The sequence below is a fragment of the Pogona vitticeps genome, chromosome 5, assembly GCF_051106095.1.
Source record: "Pogona vitticeps strain Pit_001003342236 chromosome 5, PviZW2.1, whole genome shotgun sequence".
Lineage (NCBI taxonomy): Eukaryota > Metazoa > Chordata > Lepidosauria > Squamata > Agamidae > Pogona > Pogona vitticeps.
In genome coordinates, this window is record NC_135787.1 from 97,063,893 (window position 1) to 97,082,476 (window position 18,584).

Here is an 18,584-nt window from a genome sequence, read left to right on the forward strand (position 1 = left end):
TATGCCCTTGACTCGAAGTCAAATGGCGGAAATGGGGGAAGTGAGAGATCCACAGGTAGACCAAGGTTCTGAGGAGGAATTTGGCTCAGTGCAGGAGGAGAACACGGGAGAACAGACCTCAGAACTCAGAATAATGCTCCTAGCCCAACAGCATGAACTGAGGGTGAGGGAAATGGAGGAAAGGGAAAGGGAGAAACAGAGACAATTCGAATTAGAGAGAGAGAGAATGGAAAAAGAAGAAAGATTAGAGAGAGAGAAAATTGCTCTGGAAAAAGAAAGGATGGCGTTTGAGTTAAGAAAATTGGAAATGATGAACCAGAACAATAATAACAATAGGGATTCTGAGGTGGGCCAATTGTCTAAAACTGACCTGAAGAAATTCCCTGTGTACCACAAGGGAGATTGCCCTGAGGTGTTCTTTTCCCTCGTGGAAAGAGCGTTTGTGGACTTCTCAGTAAGGGAAACTGAGAAGATGACCATTATGCGATCTTTAATCAGTGGCAGCCTGGCAGAAGTCTATGCAGAGATGCCAGTGGAACTGATGAAAGACTTCGCTGAGTTTAAAAAACTGGTGTTTGCCAGACATGGGATAAATGCTGAACAGCTGAGGCAAAGATTCAGGTCACTCACAAAGAAACCAGAGCAGACTTTTACCCAAGTGGGGGCCCAACTGGTGAGGCTGCTAGAGAAATGGCTGTCTCAGGAGGGGACAGAGACCTTCCAGCAGCTCAAAGACCTGATAGCGCTGGAACAGTTTTATTCAGTCCTGCATGGGGAACTGAAGTTCCAGGTGAGGGAGAGGAAACCGAAATCTGTGACAGAGGCGGCAGAGATCGCAGATTTTATTTACCAAATAAGAAAGCCCTTAGGTGCTGAGGGGAAATCTGTAGGTAAACCCAAAGAAACCTACAGCAAGTACTCTCAGGGACCAGGGAAAAACCAGCAAGGGGGAGGGGCCCATGTTGAAGGGAAGCCCTCAGACATGAAACCACAAAGACCTCAGAGTTTGGAGGGAAAACCAAAACCAGATGAGAAAGACTCCAAATACAGCAGAAAATGTTATTTCTGTCAAGGAAAGGGCCATCTAATCTCAGAGTGTGAGAAATTAAAGCAGCTAAAGGGAAATTTGCCTCATGATTTGAGTGGAACCAAGCCAAAATCTGTGTTCTGTGTCCAGACAGAGCAAAGCTCTTTGCCATTGAGGGAGCCTGTTACCATGGCTACTCAATCTGAAACAGTTACATCTGCTGATCAGGCTGGGGAAAATGGTCCTCTTGTGGAGGTCAAGCGCTGCTTACTAGTGAGGACAGATTCGCAGTTGTTTGAGACCGCAGGGGTGGACGTAGGAATACTTGACCATCAGTATAGGGGGCTAAGGGATACTTGTTCCCAGGTGACCCTGTGCCATCCAGACATTATTCCTATGAAGTATATAATCCCAAATGAGAGCTTGAAGGTGGCAGGGATTGAGGGGCAGGTGATCTCACTGCCAGTAGCTGAGGTACCTGTGAGCTTTCAAGGCTGGAGGGGAGTTTGGCGTCTAGCGATTTCATCGACTCTGCCAGCAGCCATGCTCGTGGGAAATGACATGGCTGAACATGTGAAATGGGTGCTAGTGATTACACGCTCACAAGCTACCACGGGGACAGTTCAGGGGGGTACTGAAGAGCCCGAGGCTAAAGCAGATGAGGATAGTTCCGAAGCTGTGGTAGAAACCTTAACCACAGACAGCAAATTTGGCCAAGAGCAAAAGGCAGACGCCACTCTCCGAAAGTGTTTTGAAAAGGTGACAGACACCCAGCTAACGCCTGAAACCCCAGTGAGATTTCGTGAGGAAAAGGGAATTTTATATAGAGAGACCCTAATGAATATCTCAAAAGGGGGAGATGGGATCAGAAGTCAGCTAGTGGTACCTGAAAAGTATCGCCCCATGATCTTACAAAGGGGGCACTCTGACATGTTTGCTGCGCACTTAGGGGTGAACAAAACACAGCAGAGAATCACACAAAATTTTTACTGACCGGAAATAGGGAAGCAGATCAAGGAGTTCTGTAAACAATGTGATGTGTGTCAGAGGCAGGGGAATAACCGTGACAGGACCAAAGCGAAGTTGTGCCCTTTGCCTGTGATTGACACCCCGTTTAAATGTATAGGAGTGGATATTGTGGGACCTTTGCCCAAGGCCACAAAGAGGGGGAACCGGTTCATTCTCACCATTGTGGACCATGCCACGAGGTACCCCGAAGCCATTCCCTTGACTAACATTGAAACTAACACAGTGGCAGATGCCTTGGTGGGGTATATGTCCAGGATGGGATTTGCCTCAGAAATAATCACAGATTTGGGCACATCGTTTACATCAAAGCTTATGAAACGGTTATGGCAAATCTGTGGAATTAAACACAAGGAAACCACTGCCTATCACCCCGAAAGTAATGGGTTAACGGAGAAGTTTAATGGGACTCTGATGCGCATGATTAGGGCTTACTTGGCAGAGAATCCAAACAATTGGGACCAGAAGCTGCAATCCCTTTTGTTTGCTTATCGATCAGTGCCACAAGCCAGTACCGGGTTCAGTCCGTTTGAACTTTTGTTTGGGAGAAGGGTGAAAGGTCCACTTGATTTAATCAAACAAAATTGGGAACAGATCACCCAGGATGACCCACAAGATGTTGTGACGAATATAGACACTTTAATGATTGACCTGAAGAGAAACCTAGAGCTAGCAGCAGAAAACCTGCAAGCTCAGAAGGTCAAAAAGAAAACCTGGTATGACCAGAAAGCCAGGGAGAGGCACTTTAACCCAGGGGAGGAAGTGCTTTGGCCTAGGCCCTGCAAAGAGAACAAACTGCAGCTGGGTAGCCCAGAAATAAAATACTTGGGTCACATAGTAGGGGGAGGAGTGATCAAACCCCTAGAGGCCAAGATAGAAGCCGTTCGTGATTGGCCCAGACCCAACACCAAGAAAAAAGTCAAATCATTTCTTGGGTTGGTGGGCTACTACAGAAAGTTCATCCCGAGGTTTAGCGAGATGGCGACTCCGCTGACCGATCTGACGCGGAAGAAGACTGATGACCGCATCCCGTGGACCAGCGACTGTGAGGAGGCGTTCCGGAGGTTGAAGGAGGCGCTCATCAATTATCCAGTGCTGCGTGCTCCAGACTTCGACCGGGAGTTCATCATCTACACCGATGCGTCTAACAGCGGGGTAGGAGCAGTTCTTTGCCAGGAGGATGGAAATGGTGACCAGCATCCAGTGTCCTACCTGAGTAGGAAACTCCAGAAAGGTGAGAGACATTTGGCAACCGTGGAAAAGGAGTGCCTGGCCATAGTATACGCGATTCAGAAGGCCAAACCTTACATCTGGGGAAGACATTTTGTTCTGTGCACTGACCACTCACCACTGCAGTGGTTAAAGACAATGAAAACCCACAATAGTAAACTTATGAGGTGGGCTTTAAACCTGCAAGATTATGACTTTGAAGTGAAGGTGGTCAGAGGGTCAATGAACTGTGTTGCTGACGCCTTGTCAAGAAGACCCGATGAGTGAAGACGGCGAAGAAATATGGACTATGTATATTTTGGTGACCAAAAGTTAAATGTACCTGTTTTTTTTGAACAGGCTTGGTTTGTATTAATAAAGGTAACTTAATGTATTGTAAATGTTAATGGTTAAATGCCTAATTGATATGTTTAACCTAGAGTGTAAGTATGGGTTATGGGATTGTGTTAAAATGTATAATTGTTTTGTGTTTTGATCCTGGTTGTTTTTTTTGGAGAAAAGCACTTTAGCTTTTCCCCTGCAAAACAACTTATAAAGAGGGGAGGTGTTACATACAGCACTGATGGTACCTGTCTGTCATGGGTTTGGAGGGAAAGTTCCATCCTATGGGGAGTGGAAGGCGGGACATCAGGGGGAGGAGCTGTACTGTATATATATTTGGAGCTTGTGTGGAGAGTGAAGAGTTGGAGTCTGTGTGTCAGACTGGGTACAACTGTGTGTCAGTTAGTACATACCTGATAGGTTCAGGTTTCTATATAGGTAGCCAGAACTGATAGGTTCAGGGTCTGTGCTGTACTTTAAAGGGTTCTAGGGGAACCAAACTGTTGTATGTATATGATTGAGACTACGCCACGTTACAGTATCTTATTTACCTGATCATTTTGTTTACCCTGTTTGTTATTTAAATAAACCTTGTTCTTTTGTTTGTTAAAATCCATTCCTGGTCTGTGTGACTCCTTATAGGGAATGGTTGGTGGCAGCATATTTATAGTGTGGCATACTCCAGTAGGTCTGGGGTTGTCACAATGCTACATCCCCCTCCGCCACTAAAAATGTCAGTACTACCAGGATGTTCACAGATCAAAAGCAAATTTAAACAGGTGGATTTTTACCTGCTGGCAGAAGGCTAGAAATGTAGAGGGCCAACCTAGCCTTCTGAGGGAGGGGATTCCATAGACTGAGAGCAGTCACAGGAAAAGCACTCAAGAGTACTCACCAAACATGCCAGGGATTGTGATGAGACTAAGAAAAAGTGTCCTCCCAATCTCATAGATGTGGGAGGGGAGTATATTGGGACATGGTCCTTTGGATAGCCTGCACCCAAGATATATGGAGCTTTATAGGTATGGGGCTTTTTAAGTCAGTACATTGAACTGGACCTAGAGATGAACTGGTAACCTGTGAAGTTGTAACAAAGGAATTATGATCCCTGTAACTGGCTCAGTCACAAGACTGGCTGCGGCATTTTGAACCAGCTGAAGTTTCCAAGTCGCATCCCCATATACAGCATGTTACAGTAATAAAACAAAACAGTATATAACTAAGGTATGTGCCACTTTAGCAAGTCAGGCATTTGAAGGAAGAGACCCAGCAGCTTTAATGGTGCAAATACTCTCCTAGTTACTGCTTAGGCCTGGGTATCCAGACTCAGCAGTCAATCCAGGAGTACATTCAAGGTACAAACCTGAGTTTTCAGGAGGACCATAACCCCATGTAGCATGGGAAGGATCCCTCTTATCTGATCTGAGTTAAAACTGACCAGGAGCCCCTCTGTCTTGCCAGGATTATGCTTCAATTTGCTATCATCCAGTCCATCACAGATGTCAAGCACTGATTGAGAGCCAAGAAAAGCTTCATTTGAATTAGATGGAGAGAGAGAGGTGGATGTCCTTAGCATACTGGTGACACTAAACCTTAAAACTACAGACAGCCTCTTCCAACAGTTTCATCTAGATGTTAAATAGCATGGGGGACAGACCAGAACACTGAGAAATGCCAATAGCCAAGGTGTCTGACAGGAGTCTCCCAACACCAGAAAGGACTAGAACCATTGCAAAACAGTGCCTCTAGAACCAGTCCCAGAGAGATGGTTCAAAAATAGAGATTGACGTGAACTTAAAAATGAACCAGAAAGTTTGGGTTAAAATTCCTGGTTCATTGGTTCAGGTCAGTTCAGATTCATCAAAACTGATGAACCCAACCCCAACTGAACTTGTTTTTGATTTCATGAACTTCCTGGTTCATTCCCCCTGCCTCCACAGCCTGCCATCCACCGGCTTCCTACTGCTCCTGTCGCCCCCCCCCACCTGATCCTGTTGCTTCCTCTTCTTCTGCCACTGTCTTGAGAGACATCAACTCAGCTTTCCTTCCAGGAGCCGGGCCAGCTGACTCTGTGCATGTGCCCACTGATCAGCTGATAGGTGGTTGCATGTGGAGAAACAGCCGGCCCGACACCTGGGAGGAAAGCCGGGTTGATGTATCTCAGGATAGTGGTGGCAGCAGAGGAGGAGATGGCAGGACCAGGTAGGAAGGCAACAGGGGTGCGGGGTAAGGAGGTTAGTTTCCCCTCCCTCCAGGCACAAACCTTTCTTTCAAAAAAGAACCAGTGCCTGGGGAACCACAAATGATAATTTTTTTGGTCTGTACCTGTTTCTGTTCAGAGGATTCCTTAGTTGATGATATCGAAAATCACTGTAAGGTTCAGCAGAACCAACAGGGACATGCTCACCCTTGTCCACTTCCCGGTGTTGAGCATCCAAGAAACTGACTGTATCGTTCTCTATTTATTAGGTCTATGGTTCAGGTTGTATTATGTAATGGTTCATGTTTGTTATGTAATGAATGGTTTATGCATATTAATGTTGGGAGGCGGAGCCAAGGGAGATGCTATAAGAGGTGGAGCCTGAGTCAGTCTAGAGGAGAGTAAGAAACATGTAAAAGTCAGGCAGGAGAAAAAAGTCGGACACAGTAATAGAGTGTTTAGTTTGGGAAATTCTGAGGTGTGATTAGCTACTGAAGATATTTATGAATCAATCTCTGTAATCAATAAACCAAAGTTTTATTTAAAAGAACTTGAAGTGTGGACCTGAATCTTTCTGAAGTAATGGTGATATAGAGATCGCCTGGTGGCAGCAGTTAAAGGAGAGAATTGTTTGCCTTCGTGTGCTCTGGGGCTTAACGGTCAAGCAAGGGGCACGAGGGGGACGTCACACTGACCAAAGCTGCCTTTGTCCCCTAACCAAATCTGAAATTAGACTAAAATAATTTCTTTGATCCAGCAGTTCCTGGAACTGAGAGGGCACCAAATATTCTAGCACCTTGCCCAGAAATGGAACATTGGAGATGGCTGATAGTAGTCCAGTTTCATGAGGTCCAGGGAGGATTTTGTCAAAGGTCTTACAAATGCCTCTTTTAGGTAGAATGTTGTGCCTTGAGACAGAGAGATGTTTAGCACCCCCTTACCTACTCAACCTGTTCTCCCTTGGTTGGTTTAAGATCTTAGAAGGGCAGGGATCCAGCACACATATGGTTGGTCTCATCTCTTCAGTGACTTTATTCTCATCCTCAAGTGTGACAAATTGGAACAAATCTATTAATATAGAGCAAACAAAGTGACATCCACAGGATCTGTGTCAACCATAGCAGATAGGTCAGAGTGGATCCAGGTGATTTTGTCTGCAAAGTATCGCGCTAATTCTTCACAGTGGGCTGTCAAGTAGTCCATGATCCCTGCTAGTGGTGCAACACATATGTCCATGACTACTTGAAACAATTCTGCTCGATGATACTGCACAGATGCAACGGTGGCAGAGAAGGCTTTCTTTGCTGTTACCACTGCCATGGAATTACCCTTCTGTTGAAGAATCTCTTGCCCATGTTCAGTCAGATTTACTCTGAGTTTTAACAACTACTAACACGTTTCATTGCTATCAGAGCAAATTGTGCAATAGGTGTTTTCCTTAAGCTAGTGACAAATAATTTCTGGAAAGATAGAGTACAAGTAGAAAGGCCAAAAAGGTGTACCACAGCATACAGAAATTGTAGAAATATAACCACTAAAATACCTGTTAAACTGCTGAAATCTTTTTGTACTTCAAAATCAGTGTGGCCCATCCTCAAATGAGTGTTAAATCTGTCCCTTGACTGAAATCTTTTAATGGAGTTCACCTAAGGTTTGTTTTTACTGCTAACTGTGGCTAATTGATAAGTTGCTGGAGCACATCTCACTTGTTCAGTTGTATGTGCGACATGTGACAGATGTGCTTTGACACATTGTCAAGTAGCTGAAATTAGTACAGCAGCTCATGCCAACTGTACATGAACACCAGCAGGATTCTGGTTGTCGATTTTTTTTTCATATATACCATAAATGCTGTTGTGCTCCTTTCTATTGCTCCTTGTAATGGTGGAATGTAATTCATCCATATTACCTTTTTACTGTAATTTACTATACAGTATTTCATTTACAGTGGTGCCTCGCATAGCGAGGTTAATCCGTTCCGGATTAACCTTCGCTATGCTGAAGCATCGCTGAACGGGGCAGGGATTTCCATTGGAACGCATTAAACATGGCTTAATGTGTTCCAAATGGGCCAAATACTCACCGTTCAGCGATGCTTCAGGATGGCCGGCAGCCATTTTCGCGTCCTCGCCTCGCTTAACGAGGGCGCGAAAATGCTGCGCGTGGCCATTTTGGGCCATTTCCAGGCTTCCGGTGGCCATTTTGGCTGCCGAACAGCTGATCGTAGGGGTTCGTTTTGCGAAGATCGGTAAGCGAAACGCTTACCGGTCTTCGCAAAGTGAATTTTCCCCTATTGGAAAAACGTTGAGCGATCGCATTAGCGATCCGAAAAAAGGATCGCTATGCAATTTCATCGTTATACGGTGCGCTCGTTAAGCGAGGCACCACTGTACTTTGTAATAGCCTGCCTGTTAATTACTTCTGAAGCATGCTATGTTACTGTTACTGTCCTGACTGAAGACACAAATCTGTACATATCCGCATGCTTCTCCAGGGCCACTGCAGACTACAGCTTCCATCTGTCTCTATCCAATGAATATGAGTTATGGGAACTGTAGTCCAAGAGCATCTGAACAGTTTTGTTTAGGTTAGTAACGAAAAAGAGCATGGCCGGGATCACCCAATGCGGCGCGGCTGCCAGTAGCGGCGGACTCTGGAGGCCTTCCCCACCGCCATGGGAGGCCTCTCGGAGGTCCTCCCCACCGCCGATAGTGCCTCCGAGGATGATCAGCGGTGGGGGGGGACCTCCGAGAGGCCTCCCATGGCGGTGGGGAAGGCCTCCGGAGGTCCCCTGCCTCCACTGCTGCTGGGAGCCGAGCCACGCCAGGTGATCCCGGCCATGCTCTGACTCCTGGACTTCCCCCGTCCCTGCCACTGCTGGGAGCCCCCCCTGCTGCTGATCATGCTTCGGAGGCACTATCTGTGGTGGGGAGGACCTCCGAGGGGCCTCCCATGGCGGCAGGGAAGCCTCCGGAGTTCCCCCGCTGCCACTGCCGCTGCTGGGAGCTGCGCCGCGTTGGGTGATCCCGGCCATGCTCGGACTCCTGGACTTCCTCCATGGCAGCGGGGGGGGGGATGTCCAGGAGTCCGAGCATGGCTGGGATCACCTGGCATGGCACGGCTCCCAGCTGCGGCAGCGGCGGACCTTCGGATGTCTTCCAGGGCTTCTCCGCCACCATGGGAGGCCTCTCGGAGGTCCCGCTGCCAATTGTGCTTTGGAGGCACTATTGGTGGCAGGGGGGACCTCCAAGAGGCCTCCCATGGTGGGGGAGAAGCCCTGGAAAGCGTCCGGAGGCAAATCCGCGGCCTACGGACTGGAAGGGGGAGGCGGGGAAAGTGCCAAATTTGAATTTGGTACTTTTCCCGCCTCTCTCGTCTGGTCCGTAGGTCGATTCTCCGGCCACAAGTCAAAGTGAAACTTTGCAGCTGGAGAAGTACACAGGTCGAAAAGTACGTAAGTGGAGCCTTACGTAAGTCGAGACTCCACTGTACATTTCTCCTCCACCACCTCTTCCTTCTCCTCCTCATAACAAAAAAAAATCCCCTAATGTCAAAGTATTCTTTTTTGTTTTATATATTCCCAAAAGTATGCAAAGTATATGCAGGCACTGAATTTTTAAAAATCTTTGAATGTTGAATTTATTTCCAGAAATAAGTAGCCTAAATAATACCTATATTTTTAAAAACATGAATTGCATGAATTGCATGCTTATTGTTTCAGACAACTGACTCAATTCTTAGAAACAGTCAATTCTGCAAAGAGATTGCTGTTAAATATGATGAAAGACTTCGGGAACGAGTAAGTTATAAAAATTATTTCCATTTTCTCTATAGAATCATGAGAATCATGAAAAACCTGTCTTGTGCAATTCTCAAGACAAATGTATCTATTACAGTGTAAGATTTCATCCCATCACTTGCTGAAGGACCATGAACTTAAGCCTATGCTGCTGCCTGCCTTAACTTTCCCCAGGGTTGCTTAAGACCTTTGTGTCCTGAGCAAAAATAATAATGAGGAAACTAAGGCAAAGCAGCTCATGCCTTTGGCCTCAGAGGAGAGATTTAATCATTCTAAGACTTTGTTCTTTTTGTAATTTTTTTAATGTTAGTGTTTTTAAATGCACAGTCCTCTGATTGCCTCAGCAGAACAGTTGTATACAAATATATTAGCTAAAATAAATCCACATATGGATTTCCAATAAATCCTGGGCTCCCCCTGCCCTCCTCTGTGGCTTTATCAGAAATCATGTGTGAATGATTCCTGCCTTTACATGAGGATGCAGAAATGATAACTTTTAAAGAATTTGCTTTAAGAAGAAGCCACTAGAAAAATTTGGAATCCCATTACCAGAATTATAGACTGAGAAGATTATAGCCAGATTTAACACAATTTCTGACTCTGAACTCTTTTTGTTTCCTTATTGACTGAAGGCCAAGGTTCTTCACAAATGCTGCTTTGGAGAAGGAATTCATAATGACAAATTCTCTTTTTAACATGATTGTCATTCCTTCAATTCGTTGGGCTTGTGTCCTACACACATCTACCAAAATTTATATTGCACTGAGTTCAACTAGTCATACACCCAGGGAGGTGTATATAGCGGGGATGGACAGCCTTTCTCCATTCAGATATGAGAACTGAAGGTGAATAACAACATCCAGAGGACCACAGGTTCCTCCTTTCTGTTGCACAGGATTACAACATCAGTTACAAACCATGTAGCTTGATGAAGCACTTTGAGCAATACAGCAATGGAACCAATTACCTCGAGAGGTGGTGAGTGCTCCAACACTAGAGGCATTCAAGAGAAATTTAGATAACCACTTGGCAGATATCCTTTGATTTATATTCCTGCACTGCGCAGGGGGTTGGACTTGATGGCTTTATAGGCCCCTTCTAATTTCATGATTCTATGGTTCTGTGGACTGCTTTTAGTTATTTAGCGAGATAATTGCTACATTATCTAAATAAAAGATGGACAAAGTATGAGTCACAAGGCAGATGCTTTCTCCTGGCTCCCTGTGGCCCACAGCACCTCACCCCCAAAACTGAAGAAAATTTGACCCGAAATTGACAATAGTGACCACTTGTGGGCACCACTGGCCATTTCTGACCATTCTTCCCTTAACTTGTTAGTTAGGCCCTTGGAGGCCTTTTTTTCAAAACTAAGGGTACAATTGACCATCTTGGCCCTATAGTTTTTAAAATCAGTTTGGGTATCAATAGGACCATAGAGAGGGATTGGGGTGCAAGTTCCCAGGGGGGTAAATGAAGACCAGATTCTCTTGAATTGCCCACCATAAAGTAGATATAATCTCTCTGCTTTGAACAGAGTAGTCAGAAGTCACTGGAATTCAGAACTTAGGAGAACCCAACATTTACTGTTGGTGGGTAGTACTGTAAAATTATGTGCAATTATTTTGATTCTGATGGCGTCTCTTTCTGAGATTTTCTAGATATAGCATACTCAAAGGTGGTTTACCATTCCGTTCATTTGGGGGCACCATGTAGCTTGCTCAAGATCGTACATGTGGCTGTTGTTCTACCAGGTAAAGGGGATTGAACCCCTGATCCCTGGTTCGGTTGCCAGATGTCCCAGCTGGTACTTGGTATAGAGGGTACTAGCTACAGTATTTAAAAGTCTGCATTTTTAGGCTATGTCTCAGTACTTTCAGTTCAGTAATTACTGGGAGGGCCGGGGCAAAACCTGGTGAAATATATCTGGAGTCTGTTTTATACCCATGACATTTAGTGGCTTTTCAGACTCCCCCTAGTGATTACTTAGCAGATCAGTTTTTAATAGCCAGTACTAGACTGAAGATTGGTTATGGTATACCATTTTGGATTTTTTTTTATGTTGAGAATGATGTAGCATTTAAGAAATGTTCTGCCTTTCTATCAGAGATGTAACCAAAATGCCTCCCAAATGCTCTGCATTTGAATTCCATCACCATCATTTAATATATTACTCTTTTTGACAGAAATATGGAATTGCAGAAGGAAGGCCTCTGAGTGATCTCAAGGCCTTGGCAAAAGCTGCTGGGGAACAGTGTCCATCCTTTACACCTCCTGGGGGAGAAACACTAGATGAAGTAAGTGAATATGCTGCCAACCACACTTATCATTTGGCTTTTCCACCTTTATTGAAGTAAGTCATGCCTTGAATCCTGTAGCTGTGTGTGTGGTAGCTAAAGGAGAATGGGCTGTGTACACAAGACACATGCAGGTGCATTCAAGAAAAATCATGTGTTTGGAGGTTGTTAATATCTGGTTTCAGAGGAGGCCCTCTGTATGCCTGCTCTGAGGACAGTATAAACTACTGTAGTGCCAACAAAGGTGTGATAGTAGATGTGCTGGTTCCATTTGTTCATACTGGGGTTGTTAAGAGCCTCAACAAAAATTATTAATATAAATTATTATAGGTTCCTTACCTGTAACTGGAGTAGTTGTCTGCAAACTCAAATACAATGGTGCCTTGACTTATGAACGTCCCTACTTAGGACCATTTCGAGTTACAACCAGCTCCGGCCGCAAAATTTTCCTTCTACTTGTGACTGGAGCTTCCACTTACGAACAGAAAAAGGCAGGGAAAAAAGGCAGGAAATTCAAATTTCTAACTGTAGGTGGCGATGAGGCTGCTTCTTTGTAGCTCTTTCACCCCAGCAGTTAGAGTGTGGGTCAGAGGAGGCTTTGGACTGCCTCCTTCTGCTTCTAAGTGAGCATGTGCATGTGTGTTTGCAGGGAGGCTTCGGGCTGCCTAGTAAGGTCAGGTGCTGTTTTCTGCTTTTTAAAAACTGTTCTGGGTATTTTTGCAGTGTGGTTTTGAGCTGGGGGTTTATGTTTCTGTGCTGTGATGGGTCTTGGGGGGGTTATTTGTTTTCTTGGTCGGTCCCCCCGTATTTCCAATGGGTCTTGGGGGTTTTGTTGATTTTGGAATGTTTTTCCCCATTTCCAATGGGTCTTGGGGGAGTTTGTTTTTTGGGTTTTTTCCCCCATTTCCGATAGGTCTTGGGGTCTGTTGGTTGCTTTTTTGGGGGGGGTTTCCCCATTTCTGATGGGTCTTGGGGGTTGGTTTGTTTTTTGGCTTCCCCCTGATTTCCAATGGGTCTTGGGGGGAGTTTTTTGTGGGTTTTTTTTGTTTTTTTCCCCTCATTTCTGATGGGTCTTGGAGGGGTTGTTGCTTTTTGGAGTGTTTTTTCCCCATTTCCAATGGGTCTTGGGGGTTTGTTTGTTTTTCTGGGTTTCCTCCATTTCCGATTGGTCTTGGGGGCTGTTGCTTGCTTTTTTGGGGGGGGTCCCCATTTTTGATGGGTCTTGGGGGGTTTGTTTGTTTTTTGGCTTCCCCCCCATTTCCAATGGGTCTTGGGGGGTTTGGTTGCTTTTTGGGGTTTTCCCCCCATTTCCGATGGGTCCTGCATGCTTCCCTTGCTTTTTCCTTTGTTTTCTTTGCATTTCCAACTTGCCCCCTTTCTGTGCATTTCCGATCTGCTCCGTTTGTTTTCTGTGCCTTTCCAATGGGTCTTGCACGCTTGATTGCTTCCCCCCCCCCAGCCGGAAGGGATTAATCGCGTTACGAATTAGTCTTGCAGTGATTTTTTTTATGTGTGATTTTTTTTTCCTTTGGCCAGAACAGATTAATTGCATTTCAGTGCATTCCTATGGGAAATGGTGCTTTGACTTATTACCATTTCGAGTTACGTCCATCTTCTGGAATGGATTATGGTCGTAAATTGAGGCACCACTGTGTGCCACTTTCCTTCCCGAAAGCTTTTTCTTTGATGGTGGACTGGAGCTAAGAGGCTTGACCCGGGACATGCTTAAACATGAAATACATGATGGAGGGTACAGCTGGGTTCCTGCTTAAACTGCTTAGCTCTAGGGGTTCCGTATGTGGCTTTGCGCAAATCCAAGACTTATTTATGTGGGTTCACAGACAACTACTTGAAGAATCATAATTACAGTCTAGCTTCCTGTTCTTCCTGCTACATTAAGGAAGTTATTCCTAATACTTGACCACTTGGAGATTATCTATACAGGTGATCAGTTTTACTTCTGGAATACCATAGAAGTATCCTTTCTTTCTGTGAAGGAAAAGGGAGTATTGTATTTTCCATGCTTTGTTAAGTGCTTTCTGTGGGTGAAAGTTACCGTATCTTACCAGGAGCTAGCTTGTGTGGGCCCTTCATTTTCAGGGTATTACACTGCTATAATTTGAATTCTGGCATTGGTTTCTTTATTTCTTTCTCTCTGAAGGAGAGAAGGGTTATATCAAAGGTTACACAAATGAGAGAGGTTTGGGGAAGAAGGGAGGATTTGAATACATTTTTTATGTGCACAGAAAGGAGTTTAAATGTATAAGAATTAATGAGAAAAAATATTTGCAATTATTTTAGTTTTTCTTTCCCTCTTGCCTTAGGTGAAAGCACGTGCTCATGATTTTTTTGAACACCTTTGCAACCTCATTGCCTGTGAAGTATGTTCAGAAAAGCAAATTTCTGCAAGCAAAGAAAGAAAAGGCCCGGATGTGGCAAAAGGACATTCTACCACGTTGTTAGCAAAAGATGGTGGTGGATTACTATTTCATTCTGATTCTAATGGTGCTCCTGAAGTACTGGATGCCGATGTATTGGTTGTAAGTCATGGGGCATATATGAAAACCTGGATTGGCTATTTGGTCTCAGACTTAGACTGCCCTCTGCCAGCCAGTTTGACAAAGACTGAACTGTCTTCTGTTAGTCCCAATACTGGAATTAGTCAGTTTATTATAACATTAGACATGAAAAATAAAATTAAGCCTAAAATTCACTGCATTTGTCTTAATAGAGACAATCATTTGGGTGGCATAACAGCTGAAAGTGTGTCATTAAAACATTAAAAGTGCCAAGGGTGTTTATGCAGTGTAAAGAAGTATATTTTATTTTTAATTATTGAAGTCTTATGACCTGATTTGCTCAGAGAGAAAAAATGGACTGAAATAACAATTTGTTTGGAAAGTTGATCTTTCAGCAGTTCATTGTTGGTAAATGTCATACAATATAGTAGAAATAAAAATGAGTTGCTTACATCTATAGACAACTAAAATTATCCTGGCTGTGCAATCAGTACTATGGTATTAATTGTAGTATTACATTGATGTACAGAGACATTTTTATATATATCGCCTTGTGTATTATTTCTGTACCTTAGCACTTTACCAAAGGTGACCCTTCTGCAAGACAAAGCTTGATCAGATGGGCAATTGTCCCACTGTTTGGTCTACTGCGGGGACAGTTTGTTGTTGCTCCTTTTTTCTGGTGATCGCACTATGTAGTCACTGGAGCAAACCAAACCGTCCCTAGAGCAGTCCTACCTGCATCTTTTTGAGGGTACATTTGCTCTATTTTGGTCCATTTCCAGTATGTGTGTTCACTGGGAATGGACCAAAAGTGAGCATTTCCTGACTGCCAAGCCTCCTTCTGGTTTGAATTTATAATATCATAAAGTGTCTTCATTCTTAAGCCACTTCACAATATCAGAAAGAGCTGGACCAAATAGGGTTGCTTGAGCTCTGATATGCCATATGGATCCAAGGATTGTACCAAATGGCATATTGCAGCTCCACCTGACTCCCAAGTAATCTAGCCCACATTAGCCTGCTCCAAAAGAGCTAGTGTAGATGTGCCCAAAGTTATATATTGTGGAGTCAATTTGCCCATATTTAGATGTATCCTCTTGTTTTAACATGTGTGAAAAAACTTGAGTTTACCTAAAAGTAGGCCTCCTTTCCCTTTCACCTCTCTCGCTTGCCTTCCCTCTTATTTTGACAGGATGGAAATTTAAAATAGGTGAATAAGAACAAGTGTAGTTCACAGCAACTTGTCTGTCATAGCTCTCAGAATCTAAGCCCAGGTTCCCTAGATATCTTCACTATTTTGGCCCTCCTGAGCATGTATGCTAGTTTGAAAGCATTGTTAGAGTTTGAAATCACACTGTGTATATGGATATTTAATTCATTTAAATTAATAGGAAAATCAAAGATAAGATAAAAGCATTAACACTTATATAGCACTCTTAAAAATGACAAAAGTAAGACTGTCTATCTGAAATATGTGGGAGAAAATAAGTGATTTTTGTGTTATTCAGTGGTAAGTTTGTTTCTTTTTCAGCTGCAAAACAAGTCTCAGCTTTCCACTGAAGGTCACACTATGAACTTATTTTCTATTAGGATTGTCCCTCATTCCAATAATTTCTTATTGACACTCCTCTGTTAAGAAGGTTTGAGGAACCAAAAAACCAGCACAGGTTAACACCAAGAACACAACCATAATCTGTTTTCATTTTTGAGGATGCAGAAATCTGGCACTGGTTGTGAGTGGTGAGTAGCATTTGAATAGCCTCAGATATATGCAGGGAGAACAATAGTCTTGAGTGAAAGATGTTACTGGATGAAGTTATGGTAGTAAAAATGTGTTGATCTCTGGATTAGCCATCTAAGATCTTCTCTTCATATAGTAATTTGCTTTTAATGTTACATTGTTTACTGCAGAACCTGTGGGGTGTTTTTGAGTATTCGTTAATGTAGATAAGCAGATGATGAAATGTATTTAAATAAAATAAGTTAGGCTACCACCAGAGAAGGCATTGGATTTGGAATATCTGTAAGGACAACAGAATGAGATAGAACCAACTCATAGGCCACAGTCTGCTAGGAAATCAGCCTGTACAGTCTCACAGGAGATTATGAAGCGGGGCATGGCCTTTTTGGCCCCGAGGGCCCTATGTAGTTCTGGTTTGGGGTTGGAGGCTGTGCAAGGTTCTCACTAAGCTGGACGCGTGTGCACACGTCTCTGCTCCCCTGCGTGCGGCTGTTTTCCTCCTCCACGCAGTGATTGTGTTAGGTTCCAATCACGACAGAACCCAGTGCATGGGGGAGGTGGAGTTGTGCATACATGCAGGTGTGACATCATGAGAGAGAGGCGGAACCCTGCCCAGCGGGGCTGAAAATTAGAGAGTACCTTGAGGCTGTGTATGAGAAAGCACATGTGCGTGTGGACAAAAACACAATCCTTTCCTCATTGCAATTCACTTTCCTTGCTGGGAGGAAAAGCTTTGTTTGTATGTTGTTGTAATCAAGTTTTTAGGCCACATTCTACAGATGACTTGACCCTTCTGAAACACCTCAGCATGCATGATATTCTCATTTGCTTTCATAGTCAATGATTTTATGATGTAGTACATGATTATATGCTGGTGTTTTTTGTTGTTGTTGTTGTTATTTTTTGAGAACCTCTAGAACTCTGAAACTTTTTATAGGACACTAGTTCTTTCCTGACTCAAAACAGTTTTAGAAGGTCATATAGCTAGTGGAGAAGCACAGCTTCTGCCTCTTCAGGTCAGTGCTCTCAGCAATGTAAATGAATGTTTTGTTTGTCATTTTTTTAACTTGCCTTTTATGATCCAGTTATATTTTTATGTCTATGTTTTAGTGTTGATAGACATCTGGAGCACATTAAAATGTATAAATGCCCAGTGATGCTGCAGTGCTCATACAAATTCTGTAGCTGTGTGTGCCATTGCCCAGATAACAATCCTGCACAAAGTGTAGGGTTGTCATTTAACCTTGTGAGCAGGGACTCCTTCTCTTTGATTATGCTCATCACCAAACCAAGCAAACAGTCAATACTGTACTCTCTTTTACATAGCTGCTATAATTTTTCATAGCCATGGACAACATAAACCATGTGTCATAGCACTGATCAACTTATGGCTGCTATCTATAACATAATAAGTAGAGTTTACAAACAAAACCAAAGAAATAAAAAAGTCCAGGGAAAAGGTTAAAATAAAATATTAAAAATGATGTTTAAAGTTGTCAATTTCTTCAGTATAAAACTACAAGCCTTTACGTTTCTCCCATTCATGCGACACTAAGCATACAGTATAAGCTTGATGATGTCAGACACAGTTTATTTTTCCCTAGTCCCCCAGGTTCTGAGGTCCATAGAGATTTCTTTTAGCCTGGGGAAGACTTTGGGAGCTTCAGGACAGGGTATGTGCTGAGGCAATTTTTGGACATAAATGGCTCATCCTCCCCCGCCTCCCACAAATCCCAAGGCTCCAAAGGTTTTTCCCAGGTTGAAAGTGCCTCAGAACCTGTCAGGGGAAGCTTTTAATTAGAAATTGTAGACAATAAATGATGACATTATCAGCCTTATGCACATGAACAGTATTCCAGCTATCATATACATACAGTTCAATATGCTTATAATGTGGTTTCTGTTGTGAATCAGACCTTGGTGTCAAACAAATGATGCAAATATTAAAGCACCTGCCTAGTAAAGCAAATCAGAAAACATTATTCCTCCAAGTGAAAGCTTAGAGATTATAGTTATAAATCAGTTATGCCATATTTTACATAATTACTTATTTGAAGCATGTTTTTTGTTGGAGTGGGATAAGGAATTTACTGAAGCACTTTAATGCTATTCTAGTATTGAGCAGACTTTCCTCTCCATGTATGACATAATTTGAATCTGAATGTACCAAGAACAAAGTTTTTCTCTGAAGACTCTGTGCAAATACAAACATTTGTTCTGATTTCAATCACATTTAGAGGACTTGCTAAATGTCCAGAGTCCAAATTCTTTTGGACCTGCGCTGTGTGTGTATTTATGATTTTCACTCCATTCTTTGTGTCCATAAGTATGTATACACAATGACATAATTGTATTTATTTAATGAAATGAGCATTTTTAAAATAAAATTGTTCATTCTACAGAATTGAAGCTTTGTGATTGACA

The 18,584-nt window shown here is 43.3% G+C and overlaps 1 protein-coding gene and 1 long non-coding RNA gene across 2 annotated transcripts in view; both read left to right on the plus strand.

The window, feature by feature from the left end:
- The window catches only part of TIGAR (TP53 induced glycolysis regulatory phosphatase), a 33,811-nt gene extending 15,247 nt beyond the window's left edge, over positions 1-18,564 (plus strand). Inside the window, exons 4-6 of the mRNA XM_020809265.3 lie at positions 9,526-9,603; positions 11,787-11,897; positions 14,222-18,564. Coding sequence (XP_020664924.3) covers positions 9,526-9,603; positions 11,787-11,897; positions 14,222-14,680 — 648 coding nt within the window. The 3' untranslated portion in view covers positions 14,681-18,564. The remainder of the gene's footprint in view (positions 1-9,525; positions 9,604-11,786; positions 11,898-14,221) is intronic.
- The window catches only part of LOC144589467 (uncharacterized), a 212,239-nt gene that overhangs the window by 131,160 nt on the left and 62,495 nt on the right, over positions 1-18,584 (plus strand). The gene's annotated exons all lie outside the window — the stretch shown is intronic.